Source organism: Melanerpes formicivorus, unplaced genomic scaffold (genome assembly GCF_026170545.1).
Source record: "Melanerpes formicivorus ecotype bairdi unplaced genomic scaffold, bMelFor1.0.p_v2 SCAF_7, whole genome shotgun sequence".
NCBI lineage: Eukaryota > Metazoa > Chordata > Aves > Piciformes > Picidae > Melanerpes > Melanerpes formicivorus.
In genome coordinates, this window is record NW_027142359.1 from 21,363,902 (window position 1) to 21,388,220 (window position 24,319).

Consider the following 24,319-nt stretch of genomic DNA (forward strand, 5'->3'; position numbering starts at 1 on the left):
TCAGGCCCTAATATGCAATTTCATTATGGAGCGTAGGGACAGAACAGTGGATTATGCCCAGCTGTGTTGAGGGTTCAAATAAAAATCCCAGTAAGTAGCTTTCTGTACCAATGAAGACCAAAAAACAACAAAAAAATTCTATTAGTAAAAGCTGCAAAAACATCTCAAAATTGAGCTGCCATAAATATCTAGTCAACCACCCAACACACAATAATGCACCTTTATAGGTTGGACAAGGAATGGCTCAAGAGTAGTGCCTGAGGAATGGCTCTGGAGGAGAAGGACTCAGGGGTATCATTTGCTGAAAAACTCAACATGAGCCAGCAATGGTCGATGGCAGCCCAGAAGGCAACTTCAAAAGCACTGTGACCAGCAGGATGAAGGAGGTGATTCTGCCCCTCTGCTCTCATGAGACCCCACCTGGAGCATTGTATCCAGTTCTGGGGCCTCCAGAATAAGAGGGACACAAAGCTTCTGGAGCAGATCCAGAGGAGGCCAGGAGGACAATCACAGTGCTGGAGCACTTTCTCTATGGGGACAGGCTGAGAGAGTTGGAGCTGTTCAGCCTGGAGAAGAGAAGGCTCTAGGGAGACCTTAGAGTGGGCCTTCCGCTACCTGAACCGGGCCCACAGGAAAGATGGGGAGGGACTTATTACAAGAACTTGTAGTGAGAGGACATGGGGAATGAGGATGGAAGATGGCAGATGGCAGACTTAGACTGGATATTAGGAAGAAACTCTTCATAGTGAGGGTGGTGAGACACTGGAATAGGCTGCCCAGGGATGTTGTGGATGCCCCCTCCCTGGAGGTGTTCAAGGCCAGGTTGTATGGGGCCTTGAGCAACCTGGTCTAGTGGGAGGTGTCCCTGCCTACGGTAGAAGGGCTAGAACTGGATGACCTTTAAGGTCCTTTCCAATCCAAACCACTCCATGAATCTATGAATCCATGAATTTGATATTTTCAGAGGTCTTTGTGCTATTACAGACCACTTCAGAGGAAAACATACAGCTCAAGTTTGCCAAAGCAATACTAAGCTGCAGCAGTACCACACACCGTTTTATTTTACCCTTCCTGGCCACAAAGTTCTACAATGGAAAACCACTGGAGTATGGACATGAAGATAATTAAGTTTGTCCTATTATGAACATTAAATAGAGTGTTGAGATTGTACTCTGTGGATTTAACACAACAGCATAAAGCTAAGCAGCGAGTTCTTTCCAAACAAACAATTCAGAGATCTTCAGAAATGGTCCAATGTATTATTTATACTGGCCACACAGGTTTTCAGAATAGATTTAGCCCTTTAAAATATTAATACTTCCTTATTTTTAGCATTTTAGCTTTCCAAAGTGACAAAACCTGGTACATGAGGTTTGTGATCTAGCTTTTTGCTAATATTTAGGGACAAAAATACCAATCCAGATTTGCCTAGTGGTAAATTCAACCTTGGTACAAGTCTCTTTGCATAGCGCCCTTAAAAAGATGGGGAAACAGGAAGGTACCTCAGGGAGAAATAACCCTCTGCACCAGTACAGGTGAGGGGTTGGCCTGCTGGAAAGCAGCTCTGTGGAGAAGAACCTGGGATTGCTGGTGGACGAGCTCACCATGAGACAGCAATATGCCCTCAAGGTCACAGTGGCCAGTGATGTCCTGGGGTGAATTCCAAAGAGTGTGGCCAGCAGGTCAAGGGAGGTTCTTCTCCTTGCTCTACTCTGCCCTCGTGAAGCCACAGCTCAAGTTGCTGTGTTCAGTTCTGGGCTCCTCAGTTCAACAGAGAGAGGGAAATGCTGCAGACTCCAGTGGAGGCTACAAAGATGCTGAAGGGACTGGATCATCTCTGTGAGGAGCAAAGGCTGAGAGATCTGGGGCTGTTTAGCCTGGAGAAAAGCAGCTTGAGAGGAGACCTGATCAATGCTAATCAATAGATAAAGGGTGGGGGCAAGAGGATGGGGCCAGACTCTTGAAAGCAGTGCCCAGTGACAGGACAAGGGGCAACAAGCACAACCTGGAACCCAGGAGGTTCCATCTGAACAGAAGGAAAAATTTCTTTGGTGTGAGGGTGCTGGAGCCCTGGAGCAGGCTGCTGAGAGAGGCTGTGGAATCTCCTTCTCTGGAGAGATTCCAAATCCACATGGACACTGTGATCATGGGCAAGCTGCTTGGATTAGCTGATCCCCAGAGGTCCCTTCCAAGCATCCTGTGATTCTGTGAAATGCAGGAGAGCTCACCTCTGTCCAGCAGGTTTTGCAGAACTGCTGTGGATCCACAGGAGCTGAACATGGATGTTCATGACCTCGCTTGGCATGTTGGCACCAAGCTGCGGGAGGAGACAGTATCGTCTCAGCTGTGCCTGAGCCAATGACCCTGCCAGATCCCAGCCCACCAAGGGCAAAGCCAGCCTGCCTGCCTTCCCAGCCATGCCAGCACAGGACCATCACAGCCTGTCCTGTTTCAGAATGCACAAAGAACCATCACAGCTGTTTATTTACCTCCAGGAATAATAATCCACTTCCCAGCACACCCATATCTCATTTGAAAATTAGCATAATTTCCATGTTTCCTTACAAATATCTAGCCCAACTCTTGTGATTAAAAAATGTCTCTAGTACAAATGACTTCTTTCATTTCTCTACTCGTTCTGACTCCATCTACCCATCTGACTCCAAACACTCCTGTTTAGCTGACAGCTATTAACTCAAGCTGTGCAGCATGGCAGCACACAGTGTAATCCTAGGTCTCCAGCACCTCATCCTGCTACATCCCATAACCAGCTGCAGGCTATAAGGACATGTGACTGTCAGCTCAAGATTTTCCCCACCAAGCACATCCTGTCTGGCTTGGTTTTGAGGATGAAGATGCCCAGACAGGAAGATGCTGGGAGCTGAGGTAACAGGAATGAAACCAGGACCTGAGAGATTCCATCAGCCAAGTGGAGAGCTGGAGAAACAACCTGGATAAAGTGAATGATGTCAATGAGAGGACAGCAGGAAAACAGTAACTGACTGTGACCAAGGCTGAAACAAGCTTGGCTTTTTTATCTTTTCTTATTTCCTTTCTTTCTCCCCGGCTCTGTTCCAGAGCCTGTGATTTAATTCAAGGAAGCCTTTGATTGTGCCAGAAAATGTCTTCACATGGAGCATCTTCTGTTTCACCTGGCATACAGCCCCAGCTGTATTCCCATTTAGGGAGTATTTCTGCTTCACAGTGTCAGCCTTGCTCAAGGTTTGAGTCCTGCCTAAGCTTCAGGTTGAAGATGGTGAGTCACTGAGAGAGCCTTGTCTCTCCCAGGAATACCTATGCATGTAGCAGCCCATCTCCAGCTCAGTCTTTAAACTGAACAAAAGCCTGGGACCCTGACCACAGCACCCCAGTACAAAAAGGCAATTTGCCTGGTCATCCTCTTTATCTACTTGCCTGACCTTTTTTTTTCGCCCTGACTCAGATATACTGCAACACCAAAGGCAGAGATGGCACCACATCAAAGAGCTTAAGTTCTGAGGGAAGTGGGTTTATTTTCACTTGAGCAGAGATTTCTTTTTTTAAGTCAGACTTCAAAATACCTTAAAAAATACCAGTGATGATAATGGGACTGAAAAATTCAATGGCATCTGAGTTCAAGCAGAAGTATGAGAGGATAAGATAACCTACACTAGAGCAGTTCCCAGGGAACGGTCTACAATGGCATTCAGGTTATACATCTCATCCGGGCCACGTTTCTGAGGGAGATGTGAATTAGCAACCCTGTGACAATAAAGAAAGGTGGGATTAAGAAACAAGAGAGGAGAGAAAAAGGCTGGTTGCTTCTGCCACCGCCTTTCCTTGCTCCTAAAATTTCTGTTGCCTGGAAATGGCTGATGAGAAGGCAGGATTATGTAAGCAAACGTTCAGAAAACTAAAGCCTGAGTGATGGGTAGCTTAACCCGTCTTCTAAGCAGGGAACTAAACCATGTTTACAAAGGAGAACTTGAACAGTGAACCCCTTGAAAAAAAATCCAGGAATGATGAGGACTTGACAATTCCCTGGATTAAAAAGCTGCATATATTACAGACAATGTAATCTCCTTATAGGAAGATGAGGAAAAGGAAAATAAAGCCTTTGGGGAGTGCAAGATGGGGTTTGTTTTAAAGTATATAATCTGACTGAAGACTTTCTTGTGGTACTGTATTGTTCTCTCTCCTGAGAGATGTGACAGAGTTATACCAGCCCTCCAACCCCATATTAAGTTGTATTTCCCATCACTCCCATCAAACATAGCCTGTCAATAATAAAGTAACAAGCACTGTGCTGCAGAAAGGTCTCTTCCCAAATTTAATCAGGCTCACAACTAGGAAAGCAGGCACTCACCAAAGTGCAAAATATATCTGCCTCGTTTTGAATACTTTAGCAACTGTGCCACCTCAGCAGACCTAAGCTGCCCTGAACTATTCCTTGTTGATATTCAAGTGGCATGTTACCTTCTACACATACTCTAACTACAGCTGAAGGTTAGTTTAAAATCAAACCTGCTACACTTTCCTCCATTTTTAAATAAAAAAACCCTGAGTGTTTTGCTCATTTTTCCTTTTTCTTTGCTTACCAACAAAGCAGAGGTCTCTAAACCAAACAAGTAATTTCTTGCAGTCACACATCATCCAGTTCAAAACAAACATGCTTACACTGGTGATGAAGCTAAATGCACTGTGGATGCTGCCAGAAAAGGTGATCTTCTCAGCAATGTTCCTGAGGCGCTAAAAAAACACAAATCCTGCTGCCAGCTGAAGCTGTGCTGTCCACTGAGGCATCAGCGATGCAGAATGGCAGGCAGCAAACACCTGATCTGGAGACTGAGGCAGATATCATCTTCCCTGCTGTTCCACCAGCACTTAAACAATAGTCTTAGGACAGCAAAATCAGCTCTGCAACGCACACATCCTTGTGCAAGTCAAGGATGTGTGTCTGGAAGTGGGAACTCCAGGTTGCTGGAGTTCAATGACATCTTCAGAGAGGAAAAGATCCTGAACAGTGGGCTTTAGTGCAGTTGCCCAATGATCACAGGATCATTTAGGCTGGAGTAGACCTTTAAGATCATCAAGTCCAACTGTTAGCACTGCCAGGTCATCACTAAACCATCTCTCAACACCACCACATCTGTGTGGCTTTTCAATCCCTCCAGGCATGGGGACTCCACAACTGCCATGGGCAGCCTGGTCCAGGGCTTGACAACCCTTTCGGGGAAGAAACTGTTCCTTGTGCCCAATCTAAACCTACCCTGGTGCAACTTGAGGCCATTTCCTCTCATCTTATCACTTGTTACTTGGGAGAAAAGACTGGCCTCCACCTGGTTCCAACCTCCTTTCAGGGAATTTTAGAGAGCCAGGTTTACCATCAGCCTCTTTTTCTTCAGGGTGAACACCCCCAGGTCCCTCAGCTGCTCCTCACCCGACCTGTTCTCCAGACCCTACACCAGCTTTGTTGCCCTCTTTCAGACCTGCTACAGCACCTCAATGTTTCTTGGGGTGATGGGCCCAAATCTGAACCCAGTACTTGAGGTGCAGCCTCACCATTGCTGAGTACTGGGGGACAATCCCTGCTCCGGTCCTGATGGGCACACTGTTGCTGATCCAGGCCAGGATGCTGTTGGCTTTCTTGGCCACCCAGGCACATGTTGGCTCATCTTCAGCCAGTTGTTGACCAAGGCAAATCCACAGCTGGTGGTAATGGTTAATGTGAAATCTGCTGCTGATGTTTCACCTTTGGTCTTACTGACAGAGGGGAGAAAACCCAAACAATCCTACAGGAAGAAAAGCTGCAATGAAGGAGCGGAACCGGATGTGAAATTTTGCACCCAACTACTGTAACTGTGAGAAGTCTTCAAAGAGTTAAACCAGGCAAAGCCCCAATCAGACAATTCTAAAGTTGACATTCTTTCAGCTTTAGAAGAGGAGAAATGACTTCTCAGAAATGCCAGAAGTGACTCAACCGTGATTTTTAAGGCGCATCAACTGCATCCTAGTTATTTCAAGTAGTACTAAGGCTTTACCTGCCATTTCCTTCCTGTTAGTGGAAGTATGAGCCAGGAAGGTGCTCAAATCAGGGGAAAAGAAACACATAAAATGACTCCTGAGACTGCTGTGTTAGGAATAGATTACTTTTTTTTATTGCAAACTGCCTTCCTGGTGAATTTTAAAAGATGTAACCCAGGAAAAACAGAACAAATAATATCTGTGTAAGTAGGCCATTGTCATACTGCTGGTTTACTCCCAACCCCTTTGCAATATGGACACACACATTTCAGAGGGTGTATATTGGATCTGCAAAGGATGGGGAGCAGGTAATCTCATGGAAATGCTCACTCCAAGATCAAGTGGAGCCTAATTCAGGAAGACAAGCAGGTAAAAGTTGTGTTTTGCACCTTCTCTGGGAGCTTTGTAGAGGGTTCTGACACTGTGGAGGAAATCCTCTTGCCGCCTGCTGTAAGCTGTAGCTGGAATGTGCTGCACGTTGCATATTTCATGACAAAAGCAGAGCCACGTTAGTTTATTAGATAAGCGATAAGTTCAATCCTTACCAAGTTTTCTTGGTTCCTGGCTGCTATTTTCTGATCATCTTCTCCCCCATTTTTCATGTATTTGACCTCTTCCACTGGTTTGATCCTATACTCATCTGAGCACCAAGAAAAACAAAAAAAGGAAACAAAACAAAAAAAGAAAAAAAGAAAAAAAATAATAATTTTTGAACCAGTGTTGTTCAGCAGCTGGGACAAAAACCAAACTAAAACCAAAACAGCTAGCTAGAAAAGACCCTAATTAAGCAAAGTAGCTAAAAAGTACATGTATATAGTTTCAAACGCTTAAATGTGACTGATACCAAGGAAGCTCTTCCTGACTGAAGCTTCAGTGAGAATGTACAGCTCTGGTTTCTAGTAGCTCTGTGGTCCAGCACAGCCACAGCACTATGAATAGGGGACATATGGTATGTACTCTCCCTCACACCTCTCATTTCCTGTATAACAGGTTGAATACCAACAAGTTCTCTGCTCCTCCGTCCTGCCTGCATGTTCATCGTCAGTGGGCAAACAAGCGATGTACAGTAGTTACTAGAGAGAGCAGTCTGCTCGTGGGTGCTCCTTGCATTGAGAAAAGCTTTTTTAAACAGCAGTGCTGATGGAGGTTATTTAAGATTTCAGTTAAAAGCCACCCCCCATCCCCAAACACCCAATCCCAAAAGCTAATGCATTTGGTTTTAATTTTGGTTTTCCTGCCCTGTTTTAATGGAGCTAAAGCTAAAGGCACACAATGCACAGTCATGCAGTGATTGCTGGAGAAAGGAACCCACGCTGACCATCTTCCTCTCCCCACTCCCCCCTCCACAACCATTTTCCCCACACATGAATGTTTTCTAAAGTGAGAAAATAAATAAGAGGAGTAAGATTCCTGGTTTGCCATTAATGTTCATCAGCTAGGTACTTCAGCTTGTCCACTACATTTTAGGAAGAAGTTAGGAAGAACACAAGGGTAGTGAGACTCTGGAATAGTTTGCCCAAAGAGGTTGTAGATGTTCCCTCCCTGGAGGTGTTCAAGGCCAGGTTGGATGAGGCCTTGAGCAGCCAAATCTAGCTGAGAGGCATCTCACCCATGGTAGGGAGGTTGCAGTAGATGATCTCTGAGGTCCCTTCCAACCTAGGCCATTCTGTGATTCTATGGAATACTGAATTCCCAGCTCCAGTGCCAGCACTGAAATACATTTAACATACATGCACTATCCCACAGCAAACAGCTTCACTAAAACTTGAACAGAGGGATTTTTTTTCCCCTTTGGTAGGACAACATGTGACACAGGAAAAAGTGGTGGTTCTCTCTAGCCTGCAAACATAGTCCTTGCAGTCCCAACACTATCACTTTCTGCTCTGGTTATCTCTGTAACACGTGAATCCATCAGACAAACCCCCAGAGTTTTGCATCCACACTTCTCCAGCCAGCATGTATGTGAAAAAGAAACTTTATCCCATGTAAGTGGAAAATGTTGATCCAAAAATTAAATGAGTCATGGTACACTGGGAATAAAAGGCAAAATCTGGGCAAATTAGAAGAAACAGCATGAATTTGATTCTATTTCTTTGAGTTTTCAAGCTATTTATCTCACTTGATAAAGGAAAACAAAAAGCCTAAAGGGATTTTTCTGGGTTACTCTATTGCTGAAAACAATCAGAATAACTTAAAAGGAAGTTTGTTTTCTGGAAATCATTAACCAGAGAGTGAAGAAGTTAAATAAGCCTAAACCAATCTTCTTTTAAAGATACAACATGGTTTTCCATGTATAGGATCATAAAGGTTGTAAAAGACCTCTAAGACGCTCAGGTCCAACCATCAACTCAACACCACCATGCTCACTAAACCATGTCCCCAAGTGCCATGGCTACATGTTCTTTGAACATCCCCAGGGATGGTGACTCCACCACCTCCCTGGGTAGCCTGTTCCAATGCCTGACTACTCTTGCAGGACAGAAGTTTTTCCTAATGTGCAACTTAAATCTCCCCCTGGTACAACCTGAGGCCATCTCCCCTCACCCTATCACTTGTTACCTGGGAGAAGAGTCTGATCCCCATCTGGCTCCAACCTCCTTTCAGGGAGGACTCCCCTCAGCCTCTTTTTCTCCAGGCTAAACAACCCCAGTTCCCTCACCTGCTCCTCACTTGACCTGTTCTCCAGCCCCTTCACCAGTTTCATGGCACTTCTCTGGATCTGCTCAAGCATCTTAATGTCCTTCTTGGAGTGATGGGCCCAAATCTGAACCCAGTATTTGAGACACAGCCTCACCGTTGCTGAATACAGTGGGACAATCACTGTCCCAGTCCTGCTAACCAACCTATTACTGCATCAGGCCAGGCTGCCATTAGCCTTCTTGGCCACATGTTGGCTCATCTTTGCCCAGCTGACAACAAAGGCAAATCCACAGCTGGTTAATGCAAAATCTGCTGCTGCTGTTTCCCCTTTGGCCCAAAGCCGAATTTGGCCTACTCCATATCCATGCATGCTTTATTTCTTCTAGAATTTAAACAATAAACCTGTGAATTTGTCAAACAGCAGCACCCCTGATATGGCACCTCACAACAGATGGAAGAATTGCAGACAATATTACTAGATCTGTAAATGTGAACAACAACAACAACTCTGGGTTTTCCCTTTTTTCAGTGTAATTTAGCTCCTCTGGAGGTGACAATTCATAAAACCAAAGAGGCTGAACACAATGAAACCTGGGAATTAGAAGGATTTGATTGACTGCAGTATCTAACTCACATTTTTCTCACTGCTTCAATGATCTCTGTTGTGATTAGCAATAAAACCCACACGCTGCAAAAGCATAAAACTCCCACGGTGGCACGGAGGGATGTGAATAGGAAAAGCCATGAGAAAGAGAAAATAGCACAAAGGAGGTTGCACAACCCACAGCTAGTCCATGTAGACTAAAAGTGAGGCACATCCAACCCTGCCTTGTAAAACATGAGTAAGGTATGGAGCTCCTGACATTCAGTGGCAAAAATAACCTCTGAGACGTGTCTCTTTCTTAGTCCAGCAGATTAATTGTGCTTGAAAACCAAGCACCTGCCCAGGCAGGACAACATCCTAGTGGACTGTATGTCAGGGATGCTTCCCTGGAGACATTGTGTTGTGTAGCAAGTGGACAAGGGCACTGTCCATGTGATCCCATGACAGCTGTGCCTGATGACTGCATTATTCTTTACATGCCTCTCTGTAATGCCCAGTATCATCATCTCCATTATTTTTTCCAGGAACTGGGGTCAGACTTCACAGGTCTGTAGTTCCCTGGCTCTTCCTCAATGCCCTTTTTGTAGACAGGAATTACATTTGCTAGCTTCCAGTCAGCAGTGACCTCCTCAGGCTCCTAAGGCTTTTGAGATGAACAAGAGAGGTCGTTCCATAATATCCACCAGCAACCTCAGAACTCCAGGGTGAATCTCATCAGGCTCATGGACTTATGGACATTCAGCTGATACAGCTGGTCCCGTACAACTTCGGTGTCCTCAAATGGAAAGTGGCTGCTCCAAGACTTGTGGTCCTCTAGCTCAGGGAACCAGGCAGCCTCAGGTCTATCAGTATTATTAAAGACTGAGTTAAAAAACTAGTCATTGATTGCCTAGGCTTTTCCTTCATTTCTATTAGTCAGGTGACCATCTTCAACCAGTCCCAGTCCTGTGTTTTCTCTAGAACCTTTCTGGCTATTAACTGCAGTGGAGATCTCCCTGAATGGTATAGGATTCATAAAGAGAACAGATGTTAGAGAACTTGTGGACAGAGGATAGGTGAGGATAATGACTACAACATGGACATGGGACATTCAAGGAATACTTGAGATACCTGGGCAGCCTGTTCCCACTCTTGGTGGTGAGGTGAATTTCTAGGCTACTCTTCCTTTCCACCTTCAGCTCCACTTGAATGTTTTTTAGAAATCATTATCAGCCAAAGTTCTCAAAGCTGTAATCTTAAATTCACATTGAACCTGGCCACAGATCCTTCAAATTCTGCTTTGTTTGCCAGATACATCTGGTAGCCCTGGAACAGTGGCAAAGACCTTTGCACAGACTCCTCATGCAACTTCCCAATATTTCAAACAGTGTTAGTAAGTGTGCTTCACCACAGCATTTTAGTTGTGAGTACAATAACTACTCAACTATCCATGTAGAACAGCATAGTTGATGTTACTCTTCCTTCCATCCTCCCAGTTGCACGGGAAGTACAAATGTCTGCACAATTCATGCCTGAAACATGCAGCAGTGAGGAAGTTTCCAGAAATAAACCAGTAATTTTTCATTACACTTTCAGGACAAGTTGAATGCACCATGCCAACAAGCAAGACTTACTACAGAGAAATCCACCTTCCCCTCAGGAGCACACAGATAAAAGAAATTCAGGAAGTCAAAGTAGAAGGCACCTGCTTCTGTAGATGTTAGTAGAATTACTCTTTAATAAAAAGTCCTACAAGATTAATCATAGAATCACAGGTTGAAGGGGACCTCTGGAGATCCTCTAGTCCAACCCCTTTGCTAAAGCGGGGTCACCCACAGCAGGTTGCCTAGGATTCACCCAGAAGAGCCTGACTCCATCCTCCTGACATTCACCCTTTAGAATGAACTGAGAAGATCACCTTTTGGTCTTCTCCAGGCTAAACAGCCCCAGTTCTCCCAGCCCTTCCTCATAAGGTAGCTGTTCCTGTCCCCTCGGTGTCTTAGTGGCTCTCCACTTGATGCCTAACCTGGTGCAATGTGAATATTAATTAACTGCATTAACACGAAGGCTCCACTATTTGCTATGTGTTTGGGCATGACAATTCCCATATCTCAAAAAGCAGTGTCAGCTTGACACAATCTACAGCTAATGACCTGCCTTAAAGGCCAAAAGCCTCCCTCTTGAAGATGAGGCACATTAGGGAAGAAGCAGGCTGAGTGTCCAACACGCAGGCTTTGGTGCCTGCATAAACGATTACCAGAGAGGAGTGCCATGCAGCTAGCAAATCCAGCAAGCCTGTGGTGTTTGGAGCAAGCAGCACATGTACCAACACCAGGCCAACATGGGAATGCAGCACTGGCCTGTGGAATAGCAGTGACCAACCTCTGAAATGAGCTAATAGGAGCAACAGAGCGGGTTGAGCCAGGAGCAGTGAGTTTTATCAGGTCCTCATGAAGGGCATAGAATCATAATGACTTTTAAGATCATTGAGTCCAACCTAACTCAACTACCATGACTACTATGAACTGCCATGTCTACACAATCCTTAAACACCTCCAGAGGTGGTGACTCCACCACCTTCCTGGCCAGCCTGTTCCAATGCCTGACCACTCTTTCAGGAAAGAAATTTTTCCTAATATCCAACCTAAACCTCCCTTGGCACAACTTAAGCCCATTTCCTCTCATCCTATTGCTAGTTACTTGGGAGAAGAAATCAGTGATGTTAAGTTTGAAGTAACAGTATTACTCACAAGCTCTCTTAATTTCCTATCGCAGGCAAAATATTTTCCTTAAATTAGGGAGCACAGATACAAGATATTGGCAACATCAGCTCACATTGAGCAGTCACTTGCTGGAGGGTGGTATAAATAGATATGATTCCACCTTCAAAGGGGAGAGAAAACAGCTGAGTAATTATACTGACACAGAAAATAAAGTGAGGAGTAGCCAGCTGACTATGAGCCCTACAGCTTCCCAGGCTGGATAAGGCATACCTGGAAACATCCACTTTCTGAACTAGTCAATGCACTGAGTAAAAAACCTACCACTGAATGATTTCAGTAGCTATTGAATTAAGCTGCTAAAATAAGAGTAAGTACCAAATCACAGCAACTTTCCTGCTGGCAGAGAAGAAACAATGAATTTTGCTCACAGGTCCCCCTCTAGTACCAGGAGACCTTATTGTGTCCTTCCAGTACTTAATGGAATGATGAGGGACTGGGCTCCCCAGTTCAAGAAGGGCAGGGAACTACTGAAGAGAGGACAGTGGAGGCTATGGAGATGCTGAGGGGCTTGAAGCATCTCTGTGAGGAGGAAAGGCTGAGAGACCTGGGGCTGTTGAGTCTGGACAAGAGCGGCCTGAGATGGGATCTGATCAATCCTCAGCAAGAGCTAAAAGGTGGGGGGCAAGAGGATGAGGCCAGACCCTTTTCAGTAGTGCTCAGTGATAGGATGAGTGGCAACAAGCACAAATTGGAGACCAGGAGGTTCCATCTGAACAGAAGGAAAAACCTATTTGGTGTGAGGGTGCTGAAGCCCTGGAGCAGGCTGCCCAGAGAGGTTGTGGAGTCTCCTTCTCTGGAGAGATTCCAAACCCATCTGGTCACAGAATATCTTAGGGTGGAAGAGACCTTCAAGATCATCTGCTCCAATCCTCAACCCAGCACTGCAAGGTCTCCACTGAACCATGCCCCTAAGCACCAGGTCCACATATTGTTTAAATACCTCCAGGGATGGTGACTCCACCACTGCCCTGGGCAGACCAGTGTTTGATAACCTTTTTGGTGCAGAAATATTTCCTAATATCCAGCCTTTCAATACTGGGAACCTATTCTGGGTGACCCTGCTTTATCAGGGGTGTTGGGCTAGATGATCCCCAGAGGTCCCTTCCAACCCTTACCAGTCTCTGATTCTGTGAAATGCAGAAGAATGGAAGGAACAGACAAACCTTGAAGTATGTCATGGGGTTTATTGCCATTAATGGCTTTAACTGAATATAAAAGGTAGACTAAAGACAAGTTGGAGGAATGGGCCCTTGATTTCTTTTCTAGAGGTAACAACTTTAGGTATTTGCAAAGGGCTTCTAACCTAATTGTGCTTTATAAGGTAAGAGTGTACCTGGAATTAATGAAATAGAGGATGCTACATTCACCTTTTGATTTTTACCTTCTGATTTCTACTAAATACATCTTTTTGAGCTATTTTGATCTGATGGATGAAATTAATCCAGAGGAATCCTGAAATCTTGACTGAGATTAAGCAAGACCTAATTAAAATTCTGAGAGTCAGCAAGACCTTTAAAACTGTAAGATCAGGATAAAGGAAATTATACAAAGTTCTATGCATATTTACCTTGCTAAAGAGTAATACCCTTTTTCTACATATGGTTTTATATAAAAACCAAAAGTAAAACATTTTTATATTTCTTTCTTGTGCCAGATGAAAAACTGAGTAGGACTCGACAATCTCCAGAGGTGCCTTCCAAGCCCTATCATTCTGTGATTCTGCAATGAATATGGTAACAATTTTAGGACACTATCACTTGGAGTATGGCATATCATCCAGAAAGTGAAATCACAGAATCATGGAATCGTTTTGGTTGGAAGAGACCTTCAGGATCACCAAGTCACAGTCTCAAGCTGTGTCAGGGGAGGTTTAGGCTGGATGTTAGGAAGAAGTTCTTCATAGAATGAGTGATTGCCCATTGGAATGGGCTGCCCAGGGAGGTGGTGGAGTCACCATCACTGGAGGTGTTTAGGAAGAGACTGGATAGGGCGCTTGGTGCCATGGTTTAGTTGATTAGATGGTGTTGGGTGATAGGTTTGACTCGATGATCTCAAAAGTCTTTTCCAACCTGGCTAATTCTGTTCTATTCTAAGTTCAACTGTTAACCCAGCGCTATCAGGTCACCACTAAACCATGTCCCTCAGCACCACATCCACCCAGCTTTTAAACACCTCCAGGGATGGGGACTCCACCACTGCCCTGGGCAGCCTGTTCCAGGGCTTGACAAAACCTTCAGGGGAGAAATCTTACACTTTTATATCCAACATATATTTTTACATCTTTATATCCAAGATATATTTTTATGCTTGTCCTGGTTTAAGCAACCAGCTCAGGACAGAATGTAGAATTTACCCCAAAGGAGTAAATAAAAACACTCACACAGAACTGGAAGTTAAATAGAAATAATATTTACAATAGTAAGCAAAGTACAAAAGTATTAAGGTAAAAAGGATATATACAACCCAAATTGGCATGGCCTAGGCCCCAAGGTGGGCCTCGCTATGCAGCAAAAATAGCTTCCAGCTGCCAGCAAGGCCTCCCTCCTACACAGCAAGTGAAAGCAAAAGCTAAGAGCTCAGAGCCAGGAGCCAAGAGAGAGGACCAGAAGGTCTGCTCCTTATTTAGGGATAATACAGGAAGAGGAATGGTATGGCCTATTACAACATCCAATGCCTACCTCTGGAGACTTCCCTCCCTCTCTGGAGTTCTACTCTGTGGTGTAACAGTTAATCCTTAACCTACAACAATGCTCCTTTCACAAGAATCAAGTACTGTCTTCTGTTGTGTGCTAAAGTATGTGAAAAAAGAAGATCCCAGACAACTCCAGTGGAGGAGGAACAGTTTCACAGGGCTTCCAGAGCAAATACTGAGTTGAAAAGAAGCACCCCCATTGAATTGAAAGAAAAACAACATAAAGGAGTCACAAATAAAAGAGAGAAATATTGTTGAGTGTAACAGCCACCACAAAATCCATCACACAACACACACCAGAAAGCAGAAACGCCTCTAGCAGCAAACTCTTCGGAAGGGCAAAGGAGAATTTTTGAGTTGAATATGCTGCAAAAATTCTCAGTAGGCAAATCTTATGAATGAAGATCTCCATCTGGAAACAGATAATTCTACTCCAACATGTCACCCGGTTGTCATGGCAACGCGATAGAGGAAAACAGCTCTCATTAATAATGATGTGAGTGATAAATGAATGTATCAACTTATAATATTGAATCAATTACTAGAGGAGGGGGGAAATAAAGAAAACTGTGGCTGTTCCAATGAGGAAAATTTCTTCAGCACTTCCAGACGTCTTTCTAAGTGCCATTACCACAGCAGCATTGGTAATGACGCTATTTCTGGCTCTGTTAAAGAAAAACAACACCAGAGAAAGAGGTAACTCCATCAAATGTCTGGATTCACTGGGACTTCTGGAGAAATCTTTTGTTAAACATAAAGTTTTAAAATATCTAAATAAATAAAGAACTGCTTTGCATCCCCATTTCAGACATCTAAGGATGAACAGATTTGGTTCTGCTGTCATTAACAGGATGATGGGTGAGTCTCTCGTCTATTTTTAGTGCTGGATCAAGTATCAGACAGGAGGGAAGTGGTACTTCAGTCACACCACAAAGAAGAAAGTTTCTAACCACACCTTCATTCTCCTGTGCTTCGTATTTTTCTTTAGTTTCTGTGGAAGAACATGCCAATATTTACCCTTCATCCATAATGAAACACGTCTGTTCTGCAAAATCTGAACTTTTTCTCTAACAAATTTCTCTTTACCGTACTTATTTCTGCCAGGTGCGGCAGGAACTCCTACTGCTGTGATCACGAGGAATGCCACGGATCAAAGATCCACGTGCTCCCCTCTCTCAAAGACTTGAAAGCTAAAAGCTATATTTAAATATAAGGACTGAATTGCTTGTTCTAAAAATAATTTTAAAATATCGTAAGAGATTTTGATGCAACTTAACTGAAACATAAAACAGCAGCTGAGCCACTTAGATGCTAAACAAAAAACATGCCAAGTATGACCCACGGTGCCACTGCAAAGGAGGAGTAATACTCTGAGCTCCACAGCCTCACTGGTAGGACATGAGCTTAACTCTGGAAAGAGCCAGGCTAGACACCAGGAAAAATCTTTAACTTCAAGACAGTCAAAGGGTAGAATTAGATTGCTTGGGTGGTTGCAGTTTCACAGATTCACAGACTACACTGGGTTGGACAGGACCCTCAAGGGCCATCTTGTCCAACCTGCTTGCAGTCAGCAGTGACATCTCCAATCAGATCAGGCTGCCCAGGGCCACATCAAGTCTGATCTTGAAAGTCACCCGGGACAGGAACCCAAACTCCAGGGACAAAGCCTTTCCACCATCAGGGGTCTTTAAAGATTGAGTCATCAGCTTTGAGTGGGACAGGCTGAAGTCCATCCTGTTTTGGAGCACAGGAGGGATGAGGTAAACTCCTTGGATTATTCCACCTGTGTTACTGTATGTGACTACTGACTGCTTGGGTATCAGCAGAAGCTACGTCAAAGATCAAAAAAAAGTCAACAGTTAAGAGAAAGGATTTGCAAAAGCCCTGTGAATGTTTCTCAAATCAAATACTAGCTAATGGAGGGTATATGAGCTTGAAGCTCCAGCTTCCGGCACTCAAGGAAGCAGTATCTATATGGTTCTTTTGATTTCTATGTGGTTGTTTCAACTCTGACTTAATAGCTGTGAGGGTAGATTTCTAATCCACTTGGGCATGGGTTGAAAGTGAAGTTTTATCAGAGATCAACCAGCACTGGGTGAGGAGCCTGCTGTCTTCCTCTGTCATCAACCCCCAAAGCTATCAACTTGCGGGCAATTCTAGATCTAGTGATCATGCTGGTTTTACTAATGTGAGCTACACACACAAAAAAATAGCTAAGGAGAGGAGCCAACCCTTTTTGTCTCCAAGAACCATCTGAAAATGCTCACTTAGCTATCCCAAATGATGCTACCTTCCCTTAATCCAATCTAAAATACAGCCACTGCTGGAAGCTGAGGCAGTGGACACCACCAGATATTAAACAGAGCATAACTGCACAAAACCCACACCACTTCTGCCAACAAAATAGAAATCATCTGACAGCTTAGCTGTTTAAAACTCTGAATGTACCACAAAAATCACAGCACATCTGGGAAGACCGCCCTCAAGTATTTTTAATTCTTCCCACACAACCCTAACACATGCCCAAGGAATGCTAAATACTGGTTCTGCACAAGGCAGATGTGACTGCCAGGGCTGGGTTTTTGGAGGGAAAAGGGAGACTGAGACATTCAATATAACAAAACCCACACCCTACATGGAGGACTTTTGCAGCATTGGAAGGACACTTGCTCTAAAGCTAGGTGGGATAAAGGTAGCTCTTTTCAAAGCTATCAAGTAGTTCCTACCATAGCCCCATGTCACATCCAGTGCTTTATGGAACGTAACTCCCTCAGGGGTGAAATCTGCTTGAAAAATTCTAGTAAATTCCCTTCTACTGCCCTTTTCCTTTTCTAAATCACGACAGCACTCCTCTCAGGCCAACAGATTTGACAGGAGCAGAGCTCCATTAACTTAATGGACATCATCGTGATCTGTGTTGCTGTAGAAGCACAAAAACTCATACTGACGTATTAACCCTATCCCTCATTAATGCTGTCAGAAGTTTCCAGTGCTGCCAGCTGCCTGCAGCTTTCAGTCCTTTGGGTATCTCTGTCCACTCCTGCAAAAGGCCTAGTCTGGGACAGAAGGTGCCATTCCAATATCAGCAATACCATTGCTCATCCAATGCCTCAGTTCATGTATTTCAGATCTGATTCCTTCTCCTCCTGATCTAATGCATGGCAGGTGATGATGCCATAATTTAGCTGCCCTGTTTCTACAGGTTTAATGTTTGAATTTGATAAACAACAGCAGGTCTTGGGAGGTTCTCCTCCCCCTCTACTCTGCACTGGTGAGACCACACCTGGAATATTGTGTCCAGTTTTGGACTCCCCAGTTCCAGAGAGAGAGGGATCTATTGGATAGAGTCCAACAGGAGGACTATGAGGATGATGAAGGAACTTGAATATGTCTTCTTTGAAGAAAGACACAGAGAGCTAAGGCTGCTTTGTCTGAAGAAGGCTGAGAGGGGACCTCACTAATGTCTATAAATATCTGGGGGAAGGGTATCAAGAAGAGGGGCCAGTCTCTTTTTGATGGTGCCAGTGATAAGACAAGGAACAATGGGTATAAGCTGGAATACAGGAAGTATGGGAAGGTGCATAAACAAGTGAAAAATACTGACTACCTAAACCCACTTAAAAACAGTGAGTGTATGCATGTGGTAGAAGGAGGATCAGAAATCTCAAAGCCACCTGGACCTCATGAAGGAAGGCAATGCTCTGCTGCTGCTCTGCTCCAACATGGCTCCCTGTCAAAGGTCAAATCCACCACTGAATCCCTCCAGCCATGTACATGCTGCCAGCAGCTGGTTCATCCACAGGGGAACTGGTAAACTCACATGGCACTGGTGAGGCCTCACCTCAAGTACTGTGTACAGTTCGGGGCCCCTCACTTCAAGAAAAATATTGCGGTGCTGGAGCAACAAGACTGGTGAGGGGGCTGGAGGGAAAGTCTTATGAGAGGCTGAGGGAGCTGGGGGTGTTTAGCCTGGAGAAGAGGAGACTCAGGGGGGACCCTACCACACCCTACAATCAAACGAAGGGAAACTGTAGTAAGGTGGGAGTCAGGCTCCTCTCCCAGGCAACTTGTGACAAGACGAGAGGGCATGGCCTGAAGATGCACCAGGGGAGGTTTAGGTTGAATATAAGGAAGCACTTCCTCATGGAAATGGTAATTAGACACTGGAATGGACTGCCCAGAGAGGTGGTGGAGTTGCTGTCCCTGGAAAGATTGGATGTGACACTTAGTGACATGGTCTAGTCAGTGTGGTGGTGTTGCATAACAGGCTGGACTTGATGATCTTAGAGGTCTATTGCAGCCTCAGTAATTCTGTGAAAGGTACTACAACTTCAGTGGCCATTTTGTTACCTCAGAAAAACACTTAAAAACACAACCTCAATACCCTCGACAGCCATTTAGTTACTACTAAGAACATTGCTTCTGCCTTGCTTGTGCTGTTTTTAATCACAGAATCATTTTGGTTGGAGGAAACCTTTAAGAACATCAAGCCCAACCATTAACCCAGCACCGTCAGGTCACCACTAAGCCTCGCCCCTCAGCACCACATTTGCACGGCTTTGAAATCTCTCTGTGGATGGAGATTCCACCACTGCCCTGGGCAGCCTGTTCCAGGGCTTGACAACCCCCTTAGGGAAGAAATTGTTCCTCATGTCTAACCTAAACCTCCCCTGGCACAACCTGAGGCTGTGTCCTCTCATCCTGTCACTTGTTCCTTCTGAGACAAGACTGACCCCCAGCTGGCTCCAGCCTCCTTTCAGGTAGTTGTAGAGAGTCAGAAGGTCTCCTCTCAGTCTCCTTTTCTCCAGGCTAAACAATCCCAGTTACCTCTACCATTCCTTGTAAGAATTGTCCTACATAATACAATCTCCAGATCTTTTGGACTCCCACTGACACCTAAGATTTGAGGAAACTCTGTGTCTAGGATGGTATTGAGAAAAACCACCATGTGATGGCATAATTAGACTTTTGTGAGCTAGTCTGTAATTAAGCGGCAAAACCCCAGTGTCTGTGGCGTGCACTCATAGCTACCTTTCAGCTACCCAGCCTTTTGCTTGCTGAAGCTATGTAACTCACCTATATCTCTCCATATACACACACACACACTTTAAAAAAACAAAAACACAAATCTTTTTTTTGCATTTAATTCACACATAACTTTGAGCAAGACACCAGGTTGTTCAAAGGAAACCATTTCTCAGGTAGAGGAGAAGACAGCGACAGAGCTCAGCAGGAAGGATACTCAGTAAATGCAATTATCTAACCCACTAAAAAGATCAAATTTAGAAATGAGAGCAGGAGAGGAAACAAGCAGCAGAGAGATTAATTAAAGGAACAGAGAGGAGAAAAACAAAAGGTCTATGCCTTGAAAATATTGCCATTTGTCTGAAGCCCACAGGTAGGTTTTTGGATCAAAGTTGCACCATCCTGCCCCTGCACCATGACAGAGCAGCAGCAAGGGCCAGCCCCATACAAGCCTCCCTGCGCCTTAGAGGAACTGCAAGTTCAGCACTTCCCATGATTTACTATATTTAAACAATACAAATTTATTTTTAAACAAAATTGTGTGACCCTGCCCTGAAGAAAACACTTTTTGACCACCAGGAACTGCAAAAGTAAAGTTTAAAGAACTGGCTTCACTTCCATAGAATCAAAGAAGCATTTTCATCTTTAAGATCATCAAGTCCAACCATTTACCAAGCACTGCCAGGTCACCACTAAACCACCTCCCTTAGCACTACATCTACGTGTCTTTTAAATTCCTCAAGGGATGGGGACTCCACCACTGCCCTGGGCAGCCTGTTGCAGGGCTTAACTACTCTTTCAGTAAAGAAATTGCCCAACCTAAACCTGCCTTGGTGCTACTTAAGGCCATTTCCTCTTGTCCTATCACTAGCTACTTGGGACTGACCCCCACCTGGCTCCAGAAGGTCTTCCATCAGCCTCCTTCTCTTCAGGCTGAACCACCCCAGTTCCCTCAGCTGCTCCTCAACAGACCTGTTCTCCAGACCCTTTATCAGCTCCATTGTCTTTCTCTGGACCCACTCCAGTACCTCAATGTCGTCCTTAGTATGAAGGCTCCAAAACAGAATGCAGCATGGGAGGTGCCACCTCACTAGTGCTGAGTACAGCACCCTTCTGCTGCTGGCCATGCTATTGCTGATCGAGGCCAGGATGTTGTTGGCCTTCTTAGCCAGCTGAGCACACAGTACTTTATTTCAGCCATAGATTTCTTTGTTGTGGAAGGGAGAGACAAAATAGAAGAGGAATGCCTGGGAACCAGACCAGTAAATGTAACAGAACACAATGGGGCAACCCATGAAGGGCTGAAATTTCTCCTACAATTCAACTAGGTGGCAAAAACCTAGCAAGCTTGTGGGCAGTGAGTGACCTCCTTGGCCAAAGAGAAGAGGCAGGTGCCATGCTCTTGCCTCTCTCCACTTGCAACCTGGAAACTATCCCAAAGTCATCACCCCAGCCTGTCTAGACAGCACAGTGCAGCCAGGGAGGAAAAGGAAAGAAACAACCCATGAAGAACTAAAGTCTTCATTCTCTTTAGGCTTTTCAACACCACTAAATTGAAGAGAACTGATCAGTGCTCAGCAAGAGCAAAAGGGCAGAAGGCAAGAGGATGGGGCCAGACTCCCACTCTCAGTGGTGCCCAGTGACAGGATAAGGGACAATGGACACAAACTGAAGCCCAGGAGGTTCCACCTCCATGATGAAAAGTTTCTTTGCTGTGAGGGTGCCAGAGCCCTGGCACAGGTTGCCCAGAGAGGCTGTGGAATCTCCTTCTCCGGGGAGACTCCAAACCTGCATGGCCATTGTGGTCCTGGGCAACCTGCTATGGGTGACCCTGCTTCAGGATGGGAATTTGGACTGGATGATCACCAGAGGTCCTTTCCAAACCCCACCATGCTGGGATTCTGTAGTGAACCTCTCAGTCTCTGCTGACTCTCCCTCAGCTGGCATCTGTCTATGTACTGCACTGCAAAACATTTATCTTTACAGCACAGAACCTGACAAGGACCATTCAGATACCAGAAAACATCCCAATAAACCATTACTGTGAGTGTCCCTTGTATGGCAGTGGAGCACCTGCTGCTACCAGCGCCTTTAACATATCGACCAACAGTTCTAGACATCAATAACCTCTCCTGAACTGAGCCACCCCAAGAGTTCCCTGGAAAAAAAAAAAAAGAGTCATTACCACTCCACACCCCCAAAATTACACATTTTCAATTACTGCAAATCCATGACAAAGACTCTTGCATTGCCTTGACAATAAAACCCCCAATTCCTCTTTACTTCACAAGTAATGCCATTCTCAATCAATCAACTATTAAGTGAGATTGTTGCCCTGCAACATGAGTCAAAATGGATTTTCATATCCTTTTTGGCTTTCTATTAATGTTAGTGTATCAAATTTCCACTGCTCACGTACCTCAAAGGATATTTGTAAAGCCACAGCTATTACATTGTTATTAATTGCTTTATGAAAGGGGCAGAATAATTATCCAGGACCAGAAACCTACTGGAGATTGAGGATGAGCACAAGCGTCTTCTCTTTGCAAGTACTTCTGTAAACCGAGGGAGGAGGGAAGGGAACTAATGAAAATTTGATTTATAAAAGACAGCAAACATTTCCAGATGCAAAAGATACAAAAGTTAATTACATTACTTTACTTACAGGCCACCCGAAGAGCTACAAAATTAACCTATTGGAAAGATTAATCTTTTACTCTGGTTATGATGCTCAGAGTTAATTTGTTATCTCTGAAAGATGCCTACTTCCCCAAGCAGAATCTACGCTGCAGAAGCTTTATCTAAAGCCCTGAAAGCAAACACATACCACCCACAGGACTCTGATGGAAGTGTATCCTTCAAGCAATCAACAGTTACAATGGGGACACCCTGAAGAAGTTCCCCAAACCAAGGTGGCAATGGGCAATGAGGGACTGCCTGGCTCACAGTCCCATGAAGTCGCAGGAGATTCTGATTTGACATCTCCGTCTCACCACAAATTAACTCTGCCCAGCAGAGAAGGACTTGGGGGTGCTGGTGGGTGAGAAGCTGGACATAAACTAACACCAAGCACTCACATTCCAGAGCCAGCCATGTCCTGGGCTGATCCCCAGCAGTGTGGGCAGCAGGCGAAGGGAGGAGATTCTGCCCTTCTGCAGGACCTGTTGGAGTGAGGCCAGAGGAGGCCACAGCAACAATGGGAGGGCTGGAAACCCTCTGCTGTGTGCGAGACCAAGCTGAGAGAGTTGGGGCTTTTCAGCCTGGAGAAGAGAAGGCTCCTGGGAAACCTTCTGGGGGCTTTTCAGTGCTTAAAGGGGCTGATCAAAAAGGTGGGAACAGACTATTTAGCAGAGCCTGTTGTGAGAGGACCAGAGAAGGTCTGCATAAATACACTAAGTAGAATGACTTTGCAGAGTAATTCCCTCATCAAGTATCATGACAAGGGGTTGTAAACACTGCAAGTTGACTAACTACCAGAAGACAACATCTTGAGACACTCAAGTCTACCTAGTTAATTTATGGATATCTGCTCTGCTTTATAGACTCATAGAATGGGTTGGGTTAGAAGGGACCTCCAAAGGTCATCTAGTCCAACCCCCTTGCAATGACCAGGGACATCCTCCACTAGATCAGATTGCTCAGAGACTTTAGAATAGAATGGAATGGACCAGACCAGACCGGAAGAGACCTTCAAGATCATGGCATCCAACCTATCAACTAATCCAACCCATCTAATCAACTAACCCATGGCACCAAGCACCCTATCAAGTCTCCTCCTGAACACCTCCAATGATGGTGACTCCACCACCTCGCCAGGCAGCCCATTCCAATGGGCAATCATTCTCTCTGTGTAGAACTTCTTCCTAACATCCAGCCTAAACCTCCCCGGCGCAGCCTGAGATTTGTCAAGCATGATCCTGAATCCAGGGATGGGGCTTCAACTACCTCCCTGGGCAACCTGTTCCAGTGTTCTAGCACCCTCATACTAAAGAATTTGTTCCTAACATCCAATCTAAATCTGCTCTTCTCTAATTTCTAACCATTGCCCCTCGTGCTATCACTACAAGCCTTTGTAAACAGTCCCTCTTCAGCCTTCGTGTAGGCCCCCTTCAGGCCAAGCAATTCCAAGTACACTCCCATGGAAGAGAAAAAAACTAAAATTGTGATTTCCCAAATAGTAACATAGGAGTCATAGGAGTAACACAGGAACCCTCTTTCCTTGGTTTTCCTATTGCAAAATTACCTGCTATCCATTTGGGAAAGCAATCTCATTCCGGGTCTTTCCGATCTTGTTCAAAGGAAAGACCTGATATAACAGCACTCCAAATATGCACCATTTTTCTTTATTGCTCATTTGTTTCTTCCTGACAGAAGTCATGACTAAGAGCAGGAAAACTTTATCTGGCAAATGAGCCACTCAATTGCTATCAGCGCAGGGCCTCCCCAGGCAGGGCTGCAATGAAGCAGAGGGTCCAGCCCTGCAAGTTCTCGCCCTGACAACACTCCTTCAGCACATAAGGACAAGTGATTGCTTCTATGCATCTCCTCAGCTGATGTGCACAGACTTGCTGACCAGCATGGTGGATATGATCA

At 44.9% G+C, this 24,319-nt stretch overlaps 1 protein-coding gene across 1 annotated transcript in view; it reads right to left on the bottom strand.

Moving 5' to 3' along the window:
• The window catches only part of CUNH1orf21 (chromosome unknown C1orf21 homolog), a 139,871-nt gene that overhangs the window by 47,762 nt on the left and 67,790 nt on the right, over window positions 1-24,319 (bottom strand). The window contains exon 3 of the mRNA XM_068141332.1: window positions 6,549-6,643. Coding sequence (XP_067997433.1) covers window positions 6,549-6,643 — 95 coding nt within the window. The remainder of the gene's footprint in view (window positions 1-6,548; window positions 6,644-24,319) is intronic.